The sequence below is a fragment of the Mesoplodon bidens genome (genome assembly GCF_964165515.1).
Source record: "Mesoplodon bidens genome assembly, chromosome: 7".
NCBI classification, from domain to species: domain Eukaryota; kingdom Metazoa; phylum Chordata; class Mammalia; order Artiodactyla; family Ziphiidae; genus Mesoplodon; species Mesoplodon bidens.
In genome coordinates, this window is record NC_138164.1 from 29397379 (window position 1) to 29414044 (window position 16666).

At 34.8% G+C, this 16666-nt stretch overlaps 1 protein-coding gene across 1 annotated transcript in view; it reads right to left on the reverse strand.

The window, feature by feature from the left end:
* DYNC2H1 (dynein cytoplasmic 2 heavy chain 1) overlaps window positions 1-16647 on the reverse strand; it is a 376698-nt gene extending 360051 nt beyond the window's left edge. Inside the window, exons 1-6 of the mRNA XM_081241450.1 lie at window positions 16305-16647; window positions 11416-11586; window positions 10848-10983; window positions 3866-3984; window positions 2740-2884; window positions 1754-1986 (exon numbers count right to left, since the gene is read on the reverse strand). Of these exons, the coding sequence (XP_081097576.1) occupies window positions 1754-1986; window positions 2740-2884; window positions 3866-3984; window positions 10848-10983; window positions 11416-11586; window positions 16305-16499 (999 nt within the window). The 5' untranslated portion in view covers window positions 16500-16647. The remainder of the gene's footprint in view (window positions 1-1753; window positions 1987-2739; window positions 2885-3865; window positions 3985-10847; window positions 10984-11415; window positions 11587-16304) is intronic.
* Window positions 16648-16666: the final 19 nt, after the last annotated feature.

Consider the following 16666-nt stretch of genomic DNA (forward strand, 5'->3'; position numbering starts at 1 on the left):
CTGAGACAGCCTAAAAGCATTGATAATAACATTTAACGCTTCCTCAACCAGATTGTTATTGCTAAATACCATTTTCCACTAATAAGAACAAGGATCTTTGGAGAAATGACTAATTCCAGGTATGAAACAGAAAATGTAGATGGGTCAGTACATTTTGAGGGGCCAGAATGTAAGGAAGTTATCAAAGAAATACTGGATTCATGTCAAAAATTACACAGAGTCAATGTAAAGGGGTACTCACTGTCCAAAGATGGGACAATTTGAATATAGTAATAATAACTATGATAAAAACTACAATGGATTGAAACTCATAAAATATAAAAAATCATAGGTTCATAATGATACTATTAAAAAAGCATTTCATTGATTGCCTATGGAACTTACTGATACTAACTTATTGTTCATTGTACTAAAAATGATAAATAAAAACTAATTGTCTATACTACCATTCCTATACAAACTATATTTCAGGGTCACTAAAAAACTGATGAAGACAAGTTCTTCCAACATCACTAATAAATGCAGAAAGAACAACAGAATTAGAAAATCATCATTTTCCAACTCCTCATGATAAATCATTCAGAAAAAGCTGATGAAGAGCATTACAACAGATGGATCAGGCTAATCATACATGAACCCACAGATCAAACTTAACTCATGAAAGTGGGAAAACCAGACATTACCTGCCTCCTCTAATGTATAAGAACTATATAGTACTGCCTATGAAGCAACCTGGTTCAAGTAAACCAACATTTAGTAACTAAAACAAATTCTGAGACAATCAGGAAACTTGAATATTGATTAGATACATAATGATATTAAGAAATTATTGTCATTTTGTTGGGGGTGATATTATGATTATGTTTTAAGGGTAAAAGTATAAGATTTCTTGGATTGGCTTTAAAAATACTCCAGCAAAAAAAAAAAAAAGGAAAGTAGAGACAAAGATGGAACAGGAACTGAACATTGTCAGTGGCTGCTGAAACTGGGTGATGGATACACTGACATCCAATGTACTATGTTACTTTTGTGTATGTTTGAAATTTCTCATAATGAAAAGGTTTAAAAACACAACAACAAGAATTCCCTTTTGGTCCAGTGGTTAGGACTCAGAGCTTTCACTGCCTGGGCCTAGGTTCAGTCCCTAGTCTGGGAACTAAGATACCCCAAACTGCACAGCATGGTCAAAAAAAAAAAAAAAAATTACAAAAAATCCCCAAGAACAATGGTTCCCTAAAGCCCAAAGGAAAAAAGTCACTTTGCAATCTTCACATATTCTCATTTTGCCTGTCCCTTCAAGCTAAACATCTAAGTTCTATACTGAAACTCATAACTTGTATAAATTAAGCAGCTGTTTCAAATATTTCCACTGAGTACTCCCTGAAAAGCTGTCTCCGCTTGTAAAAATCTCAATAGCCAAGAGAAAGTCTGAGAGAGCTTCCATACCTAGACAAGTGGGTTGACTGTCTTTTTACAACAAAGAACAAAATAAAAGTTCACAACTTACAAACTGAATAGCCACAAACCAAAAAAAAGAAAGGAAGTGGAAAACAGCACTTAGTACCCACTAGGCACCTGGTACTGTACCACACAACTTCATAAGTCGTCTCATATGAACTTTACCTCTCATTCTCTCCCAAAAGTTTAAACAAGTTCTATCAGATGTGTAGTTCTTATTAATTATAAAACACATTCTCAAACAAGTGAGGACCTACTTCACACTTAAAACAAAGATCCAAATAATCAAATATACCTCTTCAAGGCGTTTGCCAAGTTTGTCAAGTGTTTCAGGAAAATATTTTTCATTTTTCCACGGATGAGGTACATAGCGCTGCCACACCTGACCTGTTAGATGACTACAGGTAATAACCCACTGTTCACAAATTGAAATCCCGGCTTTCATATTTTCCTTCACAAGATAATAAGGATCTTCCCATAGGTTCAAAGTTCCCAACTTTTTCTGAACAAATCTTCCAAAGGAGCCACCTAATAACATGTAAAACAAACTTTGTAATGAACATATCTTTTTATCAAATAATTATGAAACATATGCTTTTTACAAAATTAAAATAATACACAAATTAGCAAACCAAGGATCTATGAAATACCACATCTACACCTTTAGATGGGCACTGTTAATAACAAATATTTTTTTAAAACACACATGCACACACATATTTGTATTTCTGCATCTTTCAATATATCACGCATCTTTGAAGTATAGAAATATATACACATTTTTTAAAGGCTGCAGAGCCCACGGTATGGACATAGCATTACATAACCAATTCTCAATTGCTACTTGTTTCTACTCTCATTTTACAAACAATCCTGTAATAAATATCCTTTTACATACACATTTATGTACTTGTCTAACATTTTCTTAGGATAACAATGAGAAAGGTATATTCTGGGTCAAAAAGTATACGTATTTTCAATGTCAACAGATAACCCAATGTATATTAAACTTTCCAGTTCATTACAAAATAAAGTCTAAATTAATACATAGATAGGGATGAACAATCTATGTTAATTTAGTTACATTATATTCAAAAGAATCTGACACTATGATTTAAATTAACCAACTATGTACAAATATCTACTTAAATAATCCTATATGATTTGCTCTAAGAGTTATGTTAAGCAACAATTACTGTATTAAGGAGCATTTTAGGAAAAAACAGAAAACAAAATAAGTCAGGCTTCCAAAATTGCAAAAGTTTACTTCTTTACTAGTACCTATAATATCTAAGAGATGTAACATTCGTGACTCAGGATAATGATCATGTTCTGTCTGTTTCCACACGTCATCTACAACATCCCGAGTTGTCTCCACCAAGTCAACCACTTCCAGTAAGGACAGACCATCCAAGTTATAAAACTCCTAAAACCAAAGTGCATTCATTTTTAAACATAACCATATTTGAATATAGTCAAAATGTTCTCAGACTTTTTCAAATGCTACATCTCTAATATCTGCCATATTATTTTCTCCTTTTCTTCTATCAGATGATAAATTACTTCTTTAAGCAAATACCCTATAAGTTCCTTCACAAACATAAATTTCATGAAAGCCAGAAGGAAAAATAAGAATTGCATAAACTCTATAAATTTATTTTTACCCTTGGCCTAATTTCCTTTAAATTTGGGACATTTCTTTTATTTACCTAATAGAAGTGGCCTTAACACCATATGTACACTACCCATTTCACCTCATATATCTTTACTGATTCATTTCCTGGGTTGCATAATGTTACCAATAATACAAACATAGTACATGGTATATCACTGCTAGGAAAAAAGTTTTAAACCATTTCAAACACTTCATTCAAATGATATTAATGAAATAATATTGGGAATGAATAAAAAATTACTAGATATTTATTTTGAAAAGAATAGATTTTGTAAAAAACACTCAAAATGGTCACTTATTTAACCTCTCCATAGATACACCAAGGAATAATCAATCTAATAAGTATCAAACTAAGACTTTCTATATTTCAGATTCCTCCAAAATGCTAATTTGAATAAAGTAAACAATTTTTCCAAAGAACATATTACCTCCACAGGATAAACCTCTGTTAGTATTAGGTTTCTGTTTTTTTCCTATCTACCTGCAGGAAAGTAATTATGTTTTTGAGAAAAATATTTTCTAGAGATTAGAATTTAATTTTTTTAAAAGCTTGGACTTCTAAGTTGCACTCAGTTTAAATACATATCTTAAGTAAGTCCTGCTACATCTGAAGAATATATTTTGTCCAGAACCATCAAGTAATGATTTTAAAACAGAGATAAATCTAGTAAAAATTGAATGCTAAGGTACTTCTATCAAAACCTGATATATAACTATGTATGAATCACGTACTTTTGCAATTGTTTCAAATAATTCTTTAAAATAACTGGCTCTTTCTTTACCAATCTGTTTACTTCCACAATGAGCTTGTTCTATCCAAAACTGGAACTCATCACTTGGTGTAAGAATACCTGAAAAGCGAGAAGGAAAAATGAGAAATATCAACTGTTATCATATTGATCATTTTGAAATGTAAAGAAATACTGAAACACTATATTGTTCACCAGGAACTAACATAGTTTTGTAAGTCAATTACACTTCAAAATCTCACAAACAAATAAACTCATACAAAAAGAGATCAGATTGCTGGTTAACAGAGGTGGGGGTGGGGAGAGGGGGAATTGGATGAAGGTGCTCAAAAGGAACAAACTACTAGTTATAAGATAAATGACTACTAAAGATATAGTGTACAACATGATAAATATAATTAATACTGCTTTATGTTATATATGAAAGTTCTTAAGAGAATAAATGCTGAGATTTCTCCTAAGAAAAATTTTTGTTTCTATTTCTTTAATTTTGTATCTATATGACATAATAGATGTTCACTAAACTTACTGTGAATATCATTTCATGATGTATATAAGTCAAATCATTATACTGTACACTTTAAACTTAGTGCTGTATGTCAATTATCTCAATAAAACTAGAAGAAAGAAAGGAAGGAAGGAAGGAAGGAAGGAAGGAAAAGAAAAGAATAGAATCATCTGAAAATGAAAAGCCAGCAAGTCACTGGTTTCATCTGCTGATTTTGCACATTTCTGTATTCTTAAGGATGCACAGAAAATATTTTTTACAATTTCTATGAACAAAAACAAACTACAAAAACAACCCCAAAACAATTAACAAAATGGCAATCAGTACACACTTATCAATAATTACTTTAAATTGGCTGAATGGATACAAAAACAAAACCCATATATATGCTGCCTGCTAGAGACCTGCCTCAGATCTAAAGCCACACTCAGACTGAAAGGGGATGGGAAAACGTATTCCATGCAAATGGAAATCAAAAAGCAACACTTATGTCAGATAAAAAAAGACTTTAAAGACTATCACACATGATTTTGTGGTACAAACTTTCTGTATGGCTTTTCTTATAGTCCAATTAATTACTAAAAAGCGTCCCTACAAGGATAAACAAAAACACTGCAAAAGGAATACTTGATGTCTTTTAACTTTTTATTTTTAAAAAATATTAAAACACTGATTTTAACTCTTATTTATGTGGAAAATTATCTCTATAAGAAAATCTGAGTTGGCGTAAAGAAAATTTGCCTAATTACAGTCAAAAAAAACAAAGACTTTCACAAATGATAAAGAAGGACATTACATACTGATCAAGGGATCAATCTAAGAAAATATAACACGATGTAAGTATATATCCACCCAACATAAGAGCACCTAATACATAAAGCAAATATTAATAGACATAAAGGGAGAAACTGACAGTAATAAATTCATAGTAGGGAACTTTAACATCCCACTTACATCAATGGACAGATCATCCAGACAGAAAATCAATAAGGAAACAATGGCCTTAAACAACACATTAGACGAAATAAACTTAATATATAGAGAGAGAACATTCCATCCACAAGCAGCAGAATATACATTTATTTCAAATGCACATGGTACATTTTCCAGGACAGATCACATGCTAGGCCACAAAAATAAGATGCAGCAAATTTAAAGAAAACTGAAATCATATCAAGCATCTTTTCTGACCACAATGCTCTGAGACTGGAAATCAACTAGAAGGAAAAAACTGCAAAAAACCACAAATATGTAGAGACTAAATAACATGCTACAAACAATCAATGGATCACAGAGGAAAAATCAAAAAATACCTGAAGAAAAATGAAAATAAAAACACAACAATCTAAAATCTACGTGATGCAGCAAAAGCAGTTCTAAGAGGCAAGTTTATAGCAATACAAGCCTACTTCATGAAATAAGAAAAATCTCAAATAAACAACTTAAACTTACACCTAAAGGAACTAGAAAAAAGAAGAACAAGCAAAACCAAAAGTTAGAAGAAAGAAAAAAATCATAAAGATCAGAGCAGAAATAAATGAAACAGAGACTAAAGAAAAAAAATAGAAAAGATCAATGAAACTAACAGCTGGTTCTTTGAAAAAGTAAACGTCACTGACAAACTTTGCCACACTCTTCAAGAAAAAAACAGAGAGGGCCCAAATCAATAAAATCAGAAATGCAAAAAGAAGTTACAGCTGACACCACAGACATAGAAAGGATCATAAGATATTATTAAGAACAATTATACACCGATAAAATGAACAACCTGGAAGGACAAACCCCTAGAAATGTACAGTTTCCCAAGACTGAACAAGGAATAAATAGAAAATATGAGTAGACCAATTACCAGTAATGAAATTGAATTATTTCATTACTGGTAATTGTAAAAAAATAACTCCAAAAAACAAAAGTCCAGAACTAGATGTCTTCACATCACATGGTTTGGTGAATCCTACCAAATATGTAGAAAAGGGTTAACACCTATCATACTCAAATTATTCCCAAAAACTGCAGAGGAAGATATGCTTCCATACTCATTTTCCAAAGGCAGCATCTCCCTGAAATCAGAACCAGAAAAAGATATCACAAAAAAAAAAAGAAAAAGAAAATTACAGGCCAATATCACTGATGAATATAGATGCAAAATTCCTCAACAAAATATTAGCAAACCAAATTCAACAATACATTAAAAGGTTCATATACCACAATCAAGTGGGTTTTATCCCAGGGATGCAAGGATGATTCTAATCCAAAAATCAATCAATGTGATATACCACATTAACAAATTGAAGAATAAAAATCATATGACCATCTCAATAGATACAGAAAAAATTTGACAAAAGTCAGCATCCATTTATGATTAAAAGCTCTCAACAACAAAGTGGATATAGAGGGAACATACCTCAACATAATAACATATATGATAAGCCCACAGCTAACATCATACTCAACAGTGAAAAGCTGAAAGCAGCTTCTCTAACATCAGGAACAAGACAAGGATGGCCACTCTCACCACTTTTATTCAACATAGTATTAGAGGTCCTAGCCACAGCAATCAGACAAGAAAAAAAATAAAAGGAATCCAAATTGGAAAGGAAGAAGCAAAACTGTCACTGTTTGCAGGTGACATGATACTATACATAGAAAATCCTCAAGATGCCACAAAAATACTACTAGAGCTCATCAATGAATTTGGTAAAATTTCAGGATACAAAATTAATACACAGAAATCTGTTGTGTTTCTATACACTAACAACAAACTATCAGAAAGAGAAATTAAAAAAACAATCCCATTTATAATCACATCAAAAAGAATAAAATACCTAGGAATAAAACTACCTGACGAGGTAAAAACCCTGTAAGCAGAAAAGTTTAAGACATTGATGAAAAAATTGAAGACAACACAAACAAATGGAAAGATATACCACGTTCATGGATTGGAAGAATTAATAATGTTATAATGAGCATACTACCCAAGGAAATTCAATTCAGTGCAATCCCTAACAAAATACCAATGGCATTTTTCACAGAATTAGGAAAAATGATCCTAAAGTTTGTCTGGAAACATAAAAAAAAAAACCCAAATAACCAAAACAATCTTGAGAAAGAAGAACAAAGCTGGAGTTATCATGCTCCCTGATTTCAAACTATACTGCAAAGCTACAGTCATCAAAACAGTATGGTACTAGCACAAATACAGATACATAGATCAATGGAAAGAACAGTGACCCCAGAAATGAACTCACACTTATGGCAATTAATCTATGACAAAGGAAGCAAGAATATACAAAGGGGAAAAGACAGCCTCTTCAGTAAATGGTGTTGGAAAAGCTGGACCTACATGCAAAAGAATTAAACTGGACTTTTCTCTCCCATCATACACAAAATTAAGTTCAAAATGTATTAAAGACTTAAATGTAAGACCTGAAACCATACTTCTAGAAGAAAACATAGGGAGTACACTCTTTGTCACTGGTCTTAGTAATATTTTCTTGGATCTGGCTTCTCAGGCAAGGGAAACAAAAGCAAAAATAAACAGATGGGACTACATAAAATTAAAAAGCTTTTGCACAGCTAAGGAAACTGTCAACAAAATGAAAAGGCCACCTACTGAATGGGAGAAGATATTTGCAAACAATATATCAGATAAGGGGTTAATATCCATAATATATAAAGAATTCATACAACTCGGTATCAAAAAAAAAAACAACCCAATTAAAAAATAGGCAGAGGATCTGAATAAACATTTCTCCAAAGGACACATACAGATGGCCAACAGGCACATGAAAAATGCTCAACATCACTAATCATCAGCAAAATGCAAATCAAAACCACAATGAGATACCACCTCACACTGTCAATGACTATTATCAAAAAGGTAACAAATAACAAGTGTTGGTGAGGATGTGCAACCCTCATGCACTGTTGGTGGGAAGGTAAAGTAGCGCAGACACTATGGAAAACAGTATGCAGATTACTCAAAAAATTAAAAATGGAACTACCATATGATCCAGCAATTACACGTCTGGGCATTTATCTTAAAAAAACAAAAACACTAATTAAAAAAGATATATGCTTTCCTGCATTCATAGCAGTGTTATTTACAGTAGCCAAGATATGGAAGCAACCTAAGTGCCCATCAACAGATGAATGGATAAAGAAGATGTGGGGTATAAATATATATATATGTATATATATATGTGTATGTGTGTGTGTGTGTGTGTGTGTGTGTGTGTATATATATAGTGGAATATTACTTAGCCATAAAAAGGAATGAAATCTTGCCATTTGTGACAACATGGATGGACCTAGATGACATTATGCTAAGTTAGATAAGTTAGGCAGAGAAAGACAAATGCTGTATGATCTCACTTATATGTGGAATCTAAGAAACAAAACAAATGAACAAATAAAACAAAAGTAGAGTTATAGAGATGTGGCACCACCAGGAGCCAAACCCAGCTTGTGGTTGGAGTGAGGCACAAGCTGTAGGGCCACCATGTGCTCACCAGTGCCCATCCACCATGCCCGGCTTCAACTACAAGTTCCTGAAGAAGTCCAAGCAACAGCTGCTGTGCCCGCTGTGCAGGAGAAATATTAAAAAAAAAAAAAAAAGCAGAATTACAGATATAGAGAACAAACAGGCGGTTACCAGAGGGAAGGGGGGTGGGGGAGGAAAGAAATGGGTGAGGGAGATTAAGATTTATTTTGTAACTGCCAGTTACAAAATAAAGGAGTCACTGTTATGAAATGTATACTGTGGGGAATATAGTCAAGAACTATGCAATATCTTTCTATGGTGACACACTGTAACTAGACTCATCATGGTGATCATTTTGAAATGTACAGAAATACCAAATCACTATGTTGTGTAACAGGAACTAACATACTGTTGTAGGTCAATTATACATCAAAAACAAACAAACAAACAAACAAAAATAAATCAGACTTGTAGTTACCAGAGGTGGGGGATGGGAGGAAGGGGAATTGGATGAGGTGGTCAAAAGGTCCAACTTCCAAAAGATAAATAAGTAGTACAGATGTAATATACAACATGATAAATATAATTAGCACTGCTGTATGCTATATATGAAAGTTAAGAGAGTAAATCCTAAGAGTTCTCATCACAAGAAAAGAAGACTTTTTTTCTATTCTTTTAATTTTGTATCCATATGAGGTGATGGCTGTTCACTAAATTTATTGTGATAATCACTGCTTGATGTATTTAAGTCAAATCTCTATGCTACACACCTTAAACTTATACAGTGCTGTATGTCAATTATATCTCAATAAAACTGGAGGAAAAAATAAGCAAATTAAAATAGTTTTATTTTTCCCAATGAAATGGGCAACCTCTAGTTGCTTAATCCCATGCTGGAAGTAAATTCACTATTCTTTGTGGTTGTATGAGATTCAAAAAGCATCTATTTTACTATTCAAAGTATAAAACTACAACTAATATTTTAAACTAATGATTTGTGTATGTCATGCATTTCATCTTAATTGTTCTTATGAAATAATTTATCTATAGCCACAAAATTACAATTAGCTTCAGGAAAAAAATACATTTTAAAATAAAAGTCATTGGCTTATTATCTTCGCAAATATACAATTAGCATCAATCCTCATTATTCACAGATTCTGGATTTATGAAGTCACCTACTTGTTAACATTTATATGTATCCAAAGTCAATACAATACTCTCAATGTTTTTGTGGTCATTTGCAGACATGCACAGAGCTGTGAAAAATTTGAGTTGCCCAACGCATATATTCCCAGCTAAGGATGAACAAAGCAACACTGCTTTCTTATTTTCTATCACCTACTGTAAACAAATGTCTTTTTTGTAGTCTATGTAGTGCCATGTTTTTCACATTTTTGTGCTTTTTTTGGTGATTTTGCTGTTTAAGATGGCCCCCAAGCATGGTTCTGAAGTGCTGTCTAGTGTTCCTAGCACAAGAGCACTGTGAAGTCCCTTACAGAGGAAATACTTGTGTTAGATAAGCTTCATTCAGGCAACAGTTACAGTGCTGTTGCCCCTAAGCTCAATGACAATTCATCAACAATATATATTAAATAACATGTCTAAACCAAACACACCTAAAACAAGGTTATGTATTGAGCAGTTGCTGAAAATCTTATGACCAGAGGCTCACGGGATCCTAGGAGCAATGCTTCAGTATTCGCTAATTGAGTGTTCACAGTGACTTTACAGAACAGAACTACTGCAAATAATGAGAATCAACTATACTTTCTATTTCCATGAACTGAGCATTATTAAAGATCACATTTTCCTCTTCTCCAAATCCATATGTAAATCTATTCATTTAAAAGCAGCTCAAGCTCAGAGAAGATCCAAAGTGTGGAAAGAAATCTTTGAAGAAGTATATTAATTTACTAATGTATTAATAAGGCAATTGTTTTGATTTTCTTTGATAAAACTATGGGTAAATACCTCGTGTGTCATCTTCTTTAAATTTCAGTTTTGATAAGTTAGTATCTGATCTTCGTAGAACTATACCCAAGCCTGCTTCTAGTTCACTCAAAAGATTCTGAAGTTTGGGATCAAGGTTTCTGCTCCATTCCTGATCCTAAATAAAAACAGACAAGAGCATACAATGATCAAAATCTTTCCAATCAAACTGGTTTCCTAAGGCACTGTCAAAAGAACTAAGTCCAAATATATCTGTTTCACTCAAAGCCTGACACTACCTCCATCTCATAAGGGAGGGAAAAAAGTCCTTTCAACAGTTAAAACTTTATAAAGATCATTTACTATAGCAATTTAAGAGCTGATGTAGATTGCATTTTATATCTTTCTCCCATTTCTCTATTGTCAATAAAGCCTACATTCAATTTTTTTAAATTACAAAGAAAAAATATTTTAACTTAAAAATTAAAATACTAATGATATTACCAGTAAATAAAATAATAAATATTTATGTTTGTGTGTATGAAAGCATTTACCCAAATACTTAGGCTAAAAACAACAACAACCATACAAGCTACTTTAATTTACTCACCTTTAACAACATTGGCGCAAATACTTGCCGTACTGCTTGGTAAAGGGAATTTATAGGTGATTCTAACATAGATGAAACAAGAATGTTTTTATGTAGATTCTGATCAGTAATTACTTCAGGTCGCAGCTTGAAAAACACCAGCACTTTATCTTTTGTGTCAGCAAGATCAATCTAAAATGATAAACAAATGATTTTTAATGTTATTTTCATAAAGTTAATACTTGAAAATTTATATATTTTCCTAAAATGTTGTATTACTGTAATTTTACCCCTTGGAAAAAGTATACTTTAGAAATAATTATAGTACATTACAACAAATCCTTAAAAAAACCTGGGTTTTAAAAATGTATCCCTGCTTATATGTGATTGTATCATAAAGCTACTTTGATAAATGGTTTATAAACAAAAAGCACTATATGAATATTGTTAACATCCACTCCAGACAGATTCAGTAATACTAGAGATCAAAGCTGTGTGCCCCAGGTACACACTGGTGAGTAGTATACTTCTTCACTCCAGAAACTCTATAACAAGGATGCTAATTACCCTCTTACATGAAACTAAGTTCAATATAAACTCAGAACTACCAAAATAAACTTAGGTTGTCCATATCCTAAAATCATCTTTATCTGAACAAACATTTTTTCCTTAAAGTATTTGAGATCAAACTTTTTTACTAAATTGTCATTATCACCTCACACTGGTCAGAATGGCTATCATCAAAAAATCTACAAACAGGGCTTCCCTGGTGGCGCAGTGGTTGAGAGTCTGCCTGCCGATACAAGGGTCACGGGTTTATGCCCCGGTCCAGGAAGATCCCACATGCCGTGGAGCAGCTGGGCCCGTGAGCCACGGCCGCTGAGCCTGCATGTCCGGAGCCTGTGCTCCGCAACGGGAGAGGCCACAACAGTGAGAGGCCTGTGTACCGCAAAAAAAAAAAAAAAATCTACAAACAATAAATGCTAGAGAGGGTGTGGAGAAAAGGGAACACTCTGGCACTGTTGGTGGGAATGTAAATTGATACAGCCACTAAGGAGAACAGTATGGAGGTTCCTTAAAAAACTAAAAATAGAACTACCATGTGACCCAGCAATCTCACTACTGGGCATATACCCTGAGAAAACCATAATTCAAAAAGACACATGTACCCCAATGTTCATTGCAGCACTATTTACAACAGCCAGGACAAGGAAACAACCTAAATGTCCAAGGACAGATGAATGGATAAAGAAGATGTGGTACATATATACAATGGAATATTACTCAGCCATAAAAAGGAACGAAATTGGATCATTTGTAGAGATGTGGATGGACCTAGAGTCTGTCACACAGAGTGAAGTAAGCCAGAAAGAGAAAAACAAATATCGTATATTAACACATATATGTGGAATCTAAAAAAATGGTACAGACAAACCTATTTGCAGGACAGGAAAAGAGATGCAGACTTAGAGAACAGACATGTGGACACGGGGTGGAGGTGGAGGGTGGGATAAACTGGGAGATTAGGGTTGACATATATACACTACCATGTGTAAAATAGATAGCTAGTGGGAACATGCTATAAAGCACAGGAAGCTCAGCTTGGTGCTCTTTGACACCTAGATGGGTGGGATGGGGGGAGGATGGAAGGGAGGTCCAAGAGGGAGGGGATATAGGTATACATATAGCTGATTCACTTCCTTGCACAGCAGAAACTAACACAACATTGTAAAGCAACTATACTCCAATAAAAAAAAAGGTGAGTGAGCTTTTGTGCTACTTTTCTTTTATCCTAATCATTGTATTTTTTTAGCCACTAGGAAGGAACTGGCATTTACTCAGTATTGCTGCTTTTCTCAAACTGTCATTTTCACGCATTAGAATTCTACTGCTAGCGTGATCATTTTATTCCAATTACAAGCGAGAATAACAAGCTGCAGATAAGTAGATTTGAAAAATTCATTCCTTAGTAATTAAATAGGCCATACCCTTAAACTTCCCTCCTCCCACCTATCTGAAGAAAGAATATTCAGAAAATACATATTTTAACATCATACTTTGAAAACAGTATCTATAGTCACTGGCCAAGGCACCCTGGGGCATCAATCAGGACAATGAGCTTTGCCCTAGCCAAAGTCAGAGTTAAAGCAAAGGATAAGTTGGCTACAGCTGCTCATCATTCCCTGAGTAAAGAAAAACTGAGAATGAGCACTCCTAGCCACATCTCCTCCAAGTTTCCCTATCATTGGCAACTGCTATTTCCTCTTAACTGACTATAATTTGATAATTATTAAGGTGTAAAGTTGGTTCTTTTTTGAGGTTGCAAAATACCTCTATCACCTACTGGGATCGATCAGGGATCAGCATACCACAACTTTCTGCCTGTTTTGTCCAGCCCACAGGCTAAAAATTATTTCCACATTTTCTGAAAACAACGAAAGAATAATAATATTTCATGATATGAAATTCAAGTATCAGTGTCCATAAATAAAGTGGAATGCAGCCACACTCATTCATTCACATATTGTCTATGGCTGCTTTCTCATGGCAATGGCAGAGCTGGAGCTGTGACAGAGACCTTACGACCTGCAAAGCCCGAAATATTTATTATCTCGCCCATTATAGAAAAAATTTGCCAACCTCTATTCTACAGCATAAACCAGATCATATCTCTCTCTTGCTTAAGATTACCAATGACTTCCTATTTCAACCTAAATGGTGTACAAGGTCCTAAATGATCAGCCCATACTGTAACTTTCACATTCTTTGGTTATTCATTAAACTTCAGCAATGACTCTGCATTTTTTTTTTTTTTTTCCAGCTCCTTAAAACCAAGATAAGGGCTTCCCTGGTGGCGCAGTGGTTGAGAGTCCGCCTGCCGATGCAGGAGACACGGGTTCATGCCCCGGTCCGGATAGATCCCACATGCAGCGGAGCGGCTGGGCCCGTGAGCCACGACCGCTGAGCCTGCGCGTCCGGAGCCTGTGCTCCACAATGGGAGAGGCCACAACAGTGAGAGGCCCGCGTACAGCAAGCAAACAAACAAACAAAACAAACAAACAAAAAAAACAAGATAAGACCCAGCTCAAGGCCTTGATACTTACCATTTCTTTTCCTTAGAAAACTCTTCCTCTAAATCTGCCTACAATTCATCATTTAAATCTCACTTCAAAGGTCACTAATTCAGACAGGTATTCTCTCCCTCTCTGTTTTAATGCACTTCCCCTCCCCATGCCCATCACTACTTTAACATTACTCTATTTTTATTAACAGCACTTATCAATACCCAAAATTATGTTACATTATATACCTGTGTGCATGTGTTTAGCCCACTTTTATCCATTTCAATGTTACTCCTTGGAGATAAACCCTGACATGTTCATGACTTTATCCCCAGCACCCAGGACAATGCCAGACCCATAGTAGGTACTCAGTAATTGTTAATTTCTTCAATTATGCTGACTCTTAGATATCTAAAGTACAACTTAAGATATAACAAAACATTTTCAAATATGACTAAAAATATGTAGTGTGATGTATGACTAAAGATAAAATACACTGTTGGACTCTACTAGCTTAACTAAAAGTTATAGTTTCCATTTTCTTTTTTTGTTTGTTTTGTTTTGATTTGGCTTGGTTTTTGGCCACACGGATTGTGGGATCTTAATTTCCCATTACACTCTATCTAAACTTTCGGTGGCATTTACAACTGTGTGCCCTGATTTTATAACTTGTTGAGTATATGTCATCCTAGGCCACTGGAGTGAGGCTCTAGAAGACAGACACAGGGGGGTCCTGTTCTGAATTATATTAACCTATTAGAGAAGTGGAGTAGTTAATGCTTAGGGTGTAACCTTTGTGCCTTACTTTCCTCAGCCACAAAATGTAAATAAAAACAGTTTCTATCTTATAGTGTTGTTGTGACTATTAAATAAGCCAAAACACACAAAGTACTTAGAACAGTACCTGACAGAGAGTAAAGGGAAAGTAAACGTTAGCTATGATTATCTATGGTTTTTACATCTTTGTAAACTCACCAAACCTAGCAGAGTGCCTTGCATATGTTGAGTTCAAAATACGTCGATTGAATAGAATTGAGTCAAATCATAATAGGGTGAATGACACAATCATCCTACAAAAATTCATTCAGTGCTTGCTGTGCATCAAATACTCTGTTAGACCTAGGGACACCCGTCAACACAAGAGGAGAAGGTTTAATATATGACTATTACTTGTTAATTTTCCTCCATTTACTGAGCAGGGGCTCAGTGTGAGGCAGGGGTAATGTGTGAGGCAATTTTTTTTTTCTATGTATTACTCTGAATGTGTGTGTGTGTGTGTGTGTGTGTGTGTATCTCCTGGTTGCAAATGCAACCATTTCTTAAACAATCCTGCCAGTGGAGGCAGCAGTAGATAAAAATGAATAAATCAATACATCATATGTGGAACAACAAAAAGAATTTAAACTTTCTGCCTTATCATTTCTTAAAAGATTTGAATTCCTAACTATTCTTTCCCTAGAGTAAATTTAAACTCGTATATAATCCAAAAAAGATACACTAGAATTTGCCTCAAAGAACCTCAAAAGGGCGGAGAAAGAAAAAATGTTTAAATAAATAAGGTAAATATTTTATTTTTAGTTATAACCTATCTGTAGTATTAAAAAAAAAAAACTGGAAAGACTAGAATTGTTCTCTTCAGGTGCGTGGACAGGGAACCTCCTTTGGTCAGGTGGGATGCCAGCTTGGAAACTACACGCTGAAGCACGAGGCCAGCGCAGCTCATCAAGAGGGGACAGCACTGGGCCCTCTAGGATGATCCAACCAGGAAGGCAGAAAGGGACCCGACATCTTTCTGGCTGAGCCCGGGGACGTAAAGGGAGGTCAGGGCAGGGGTGCAGGGAAGCATACCACATTGGAAAAGGAAATTCCGACGTCGGATCGCTGCACTCTGAGGAGCATCTGGTTCCCGTCGTCCAAGAAGTTGTTGATTTCAGGACTGTTGTACAGCAGCGGCTGGTCCCAGGATTCCGACACCAGTCCAAAGTAATTCTGAGTAGTAGTGAAGATGAAAAGCTTCCGAACGTCCCTGGCTCCGCCCGCCATGATTCTAGAGTAGGGGAAAGGGGAGGAAGGGCGGCAAAGAGGGAAGGAGGAAAAAAACAGTCGGGACAAAAGTAAAGAGAAGATGAGAACTCGGCTCAAATCCGGAGCTCGCCTGCGGGCCTGCGGAGCTCCGCGGTTGCCACGGGCAGTCGCTATGGCGACGGAGC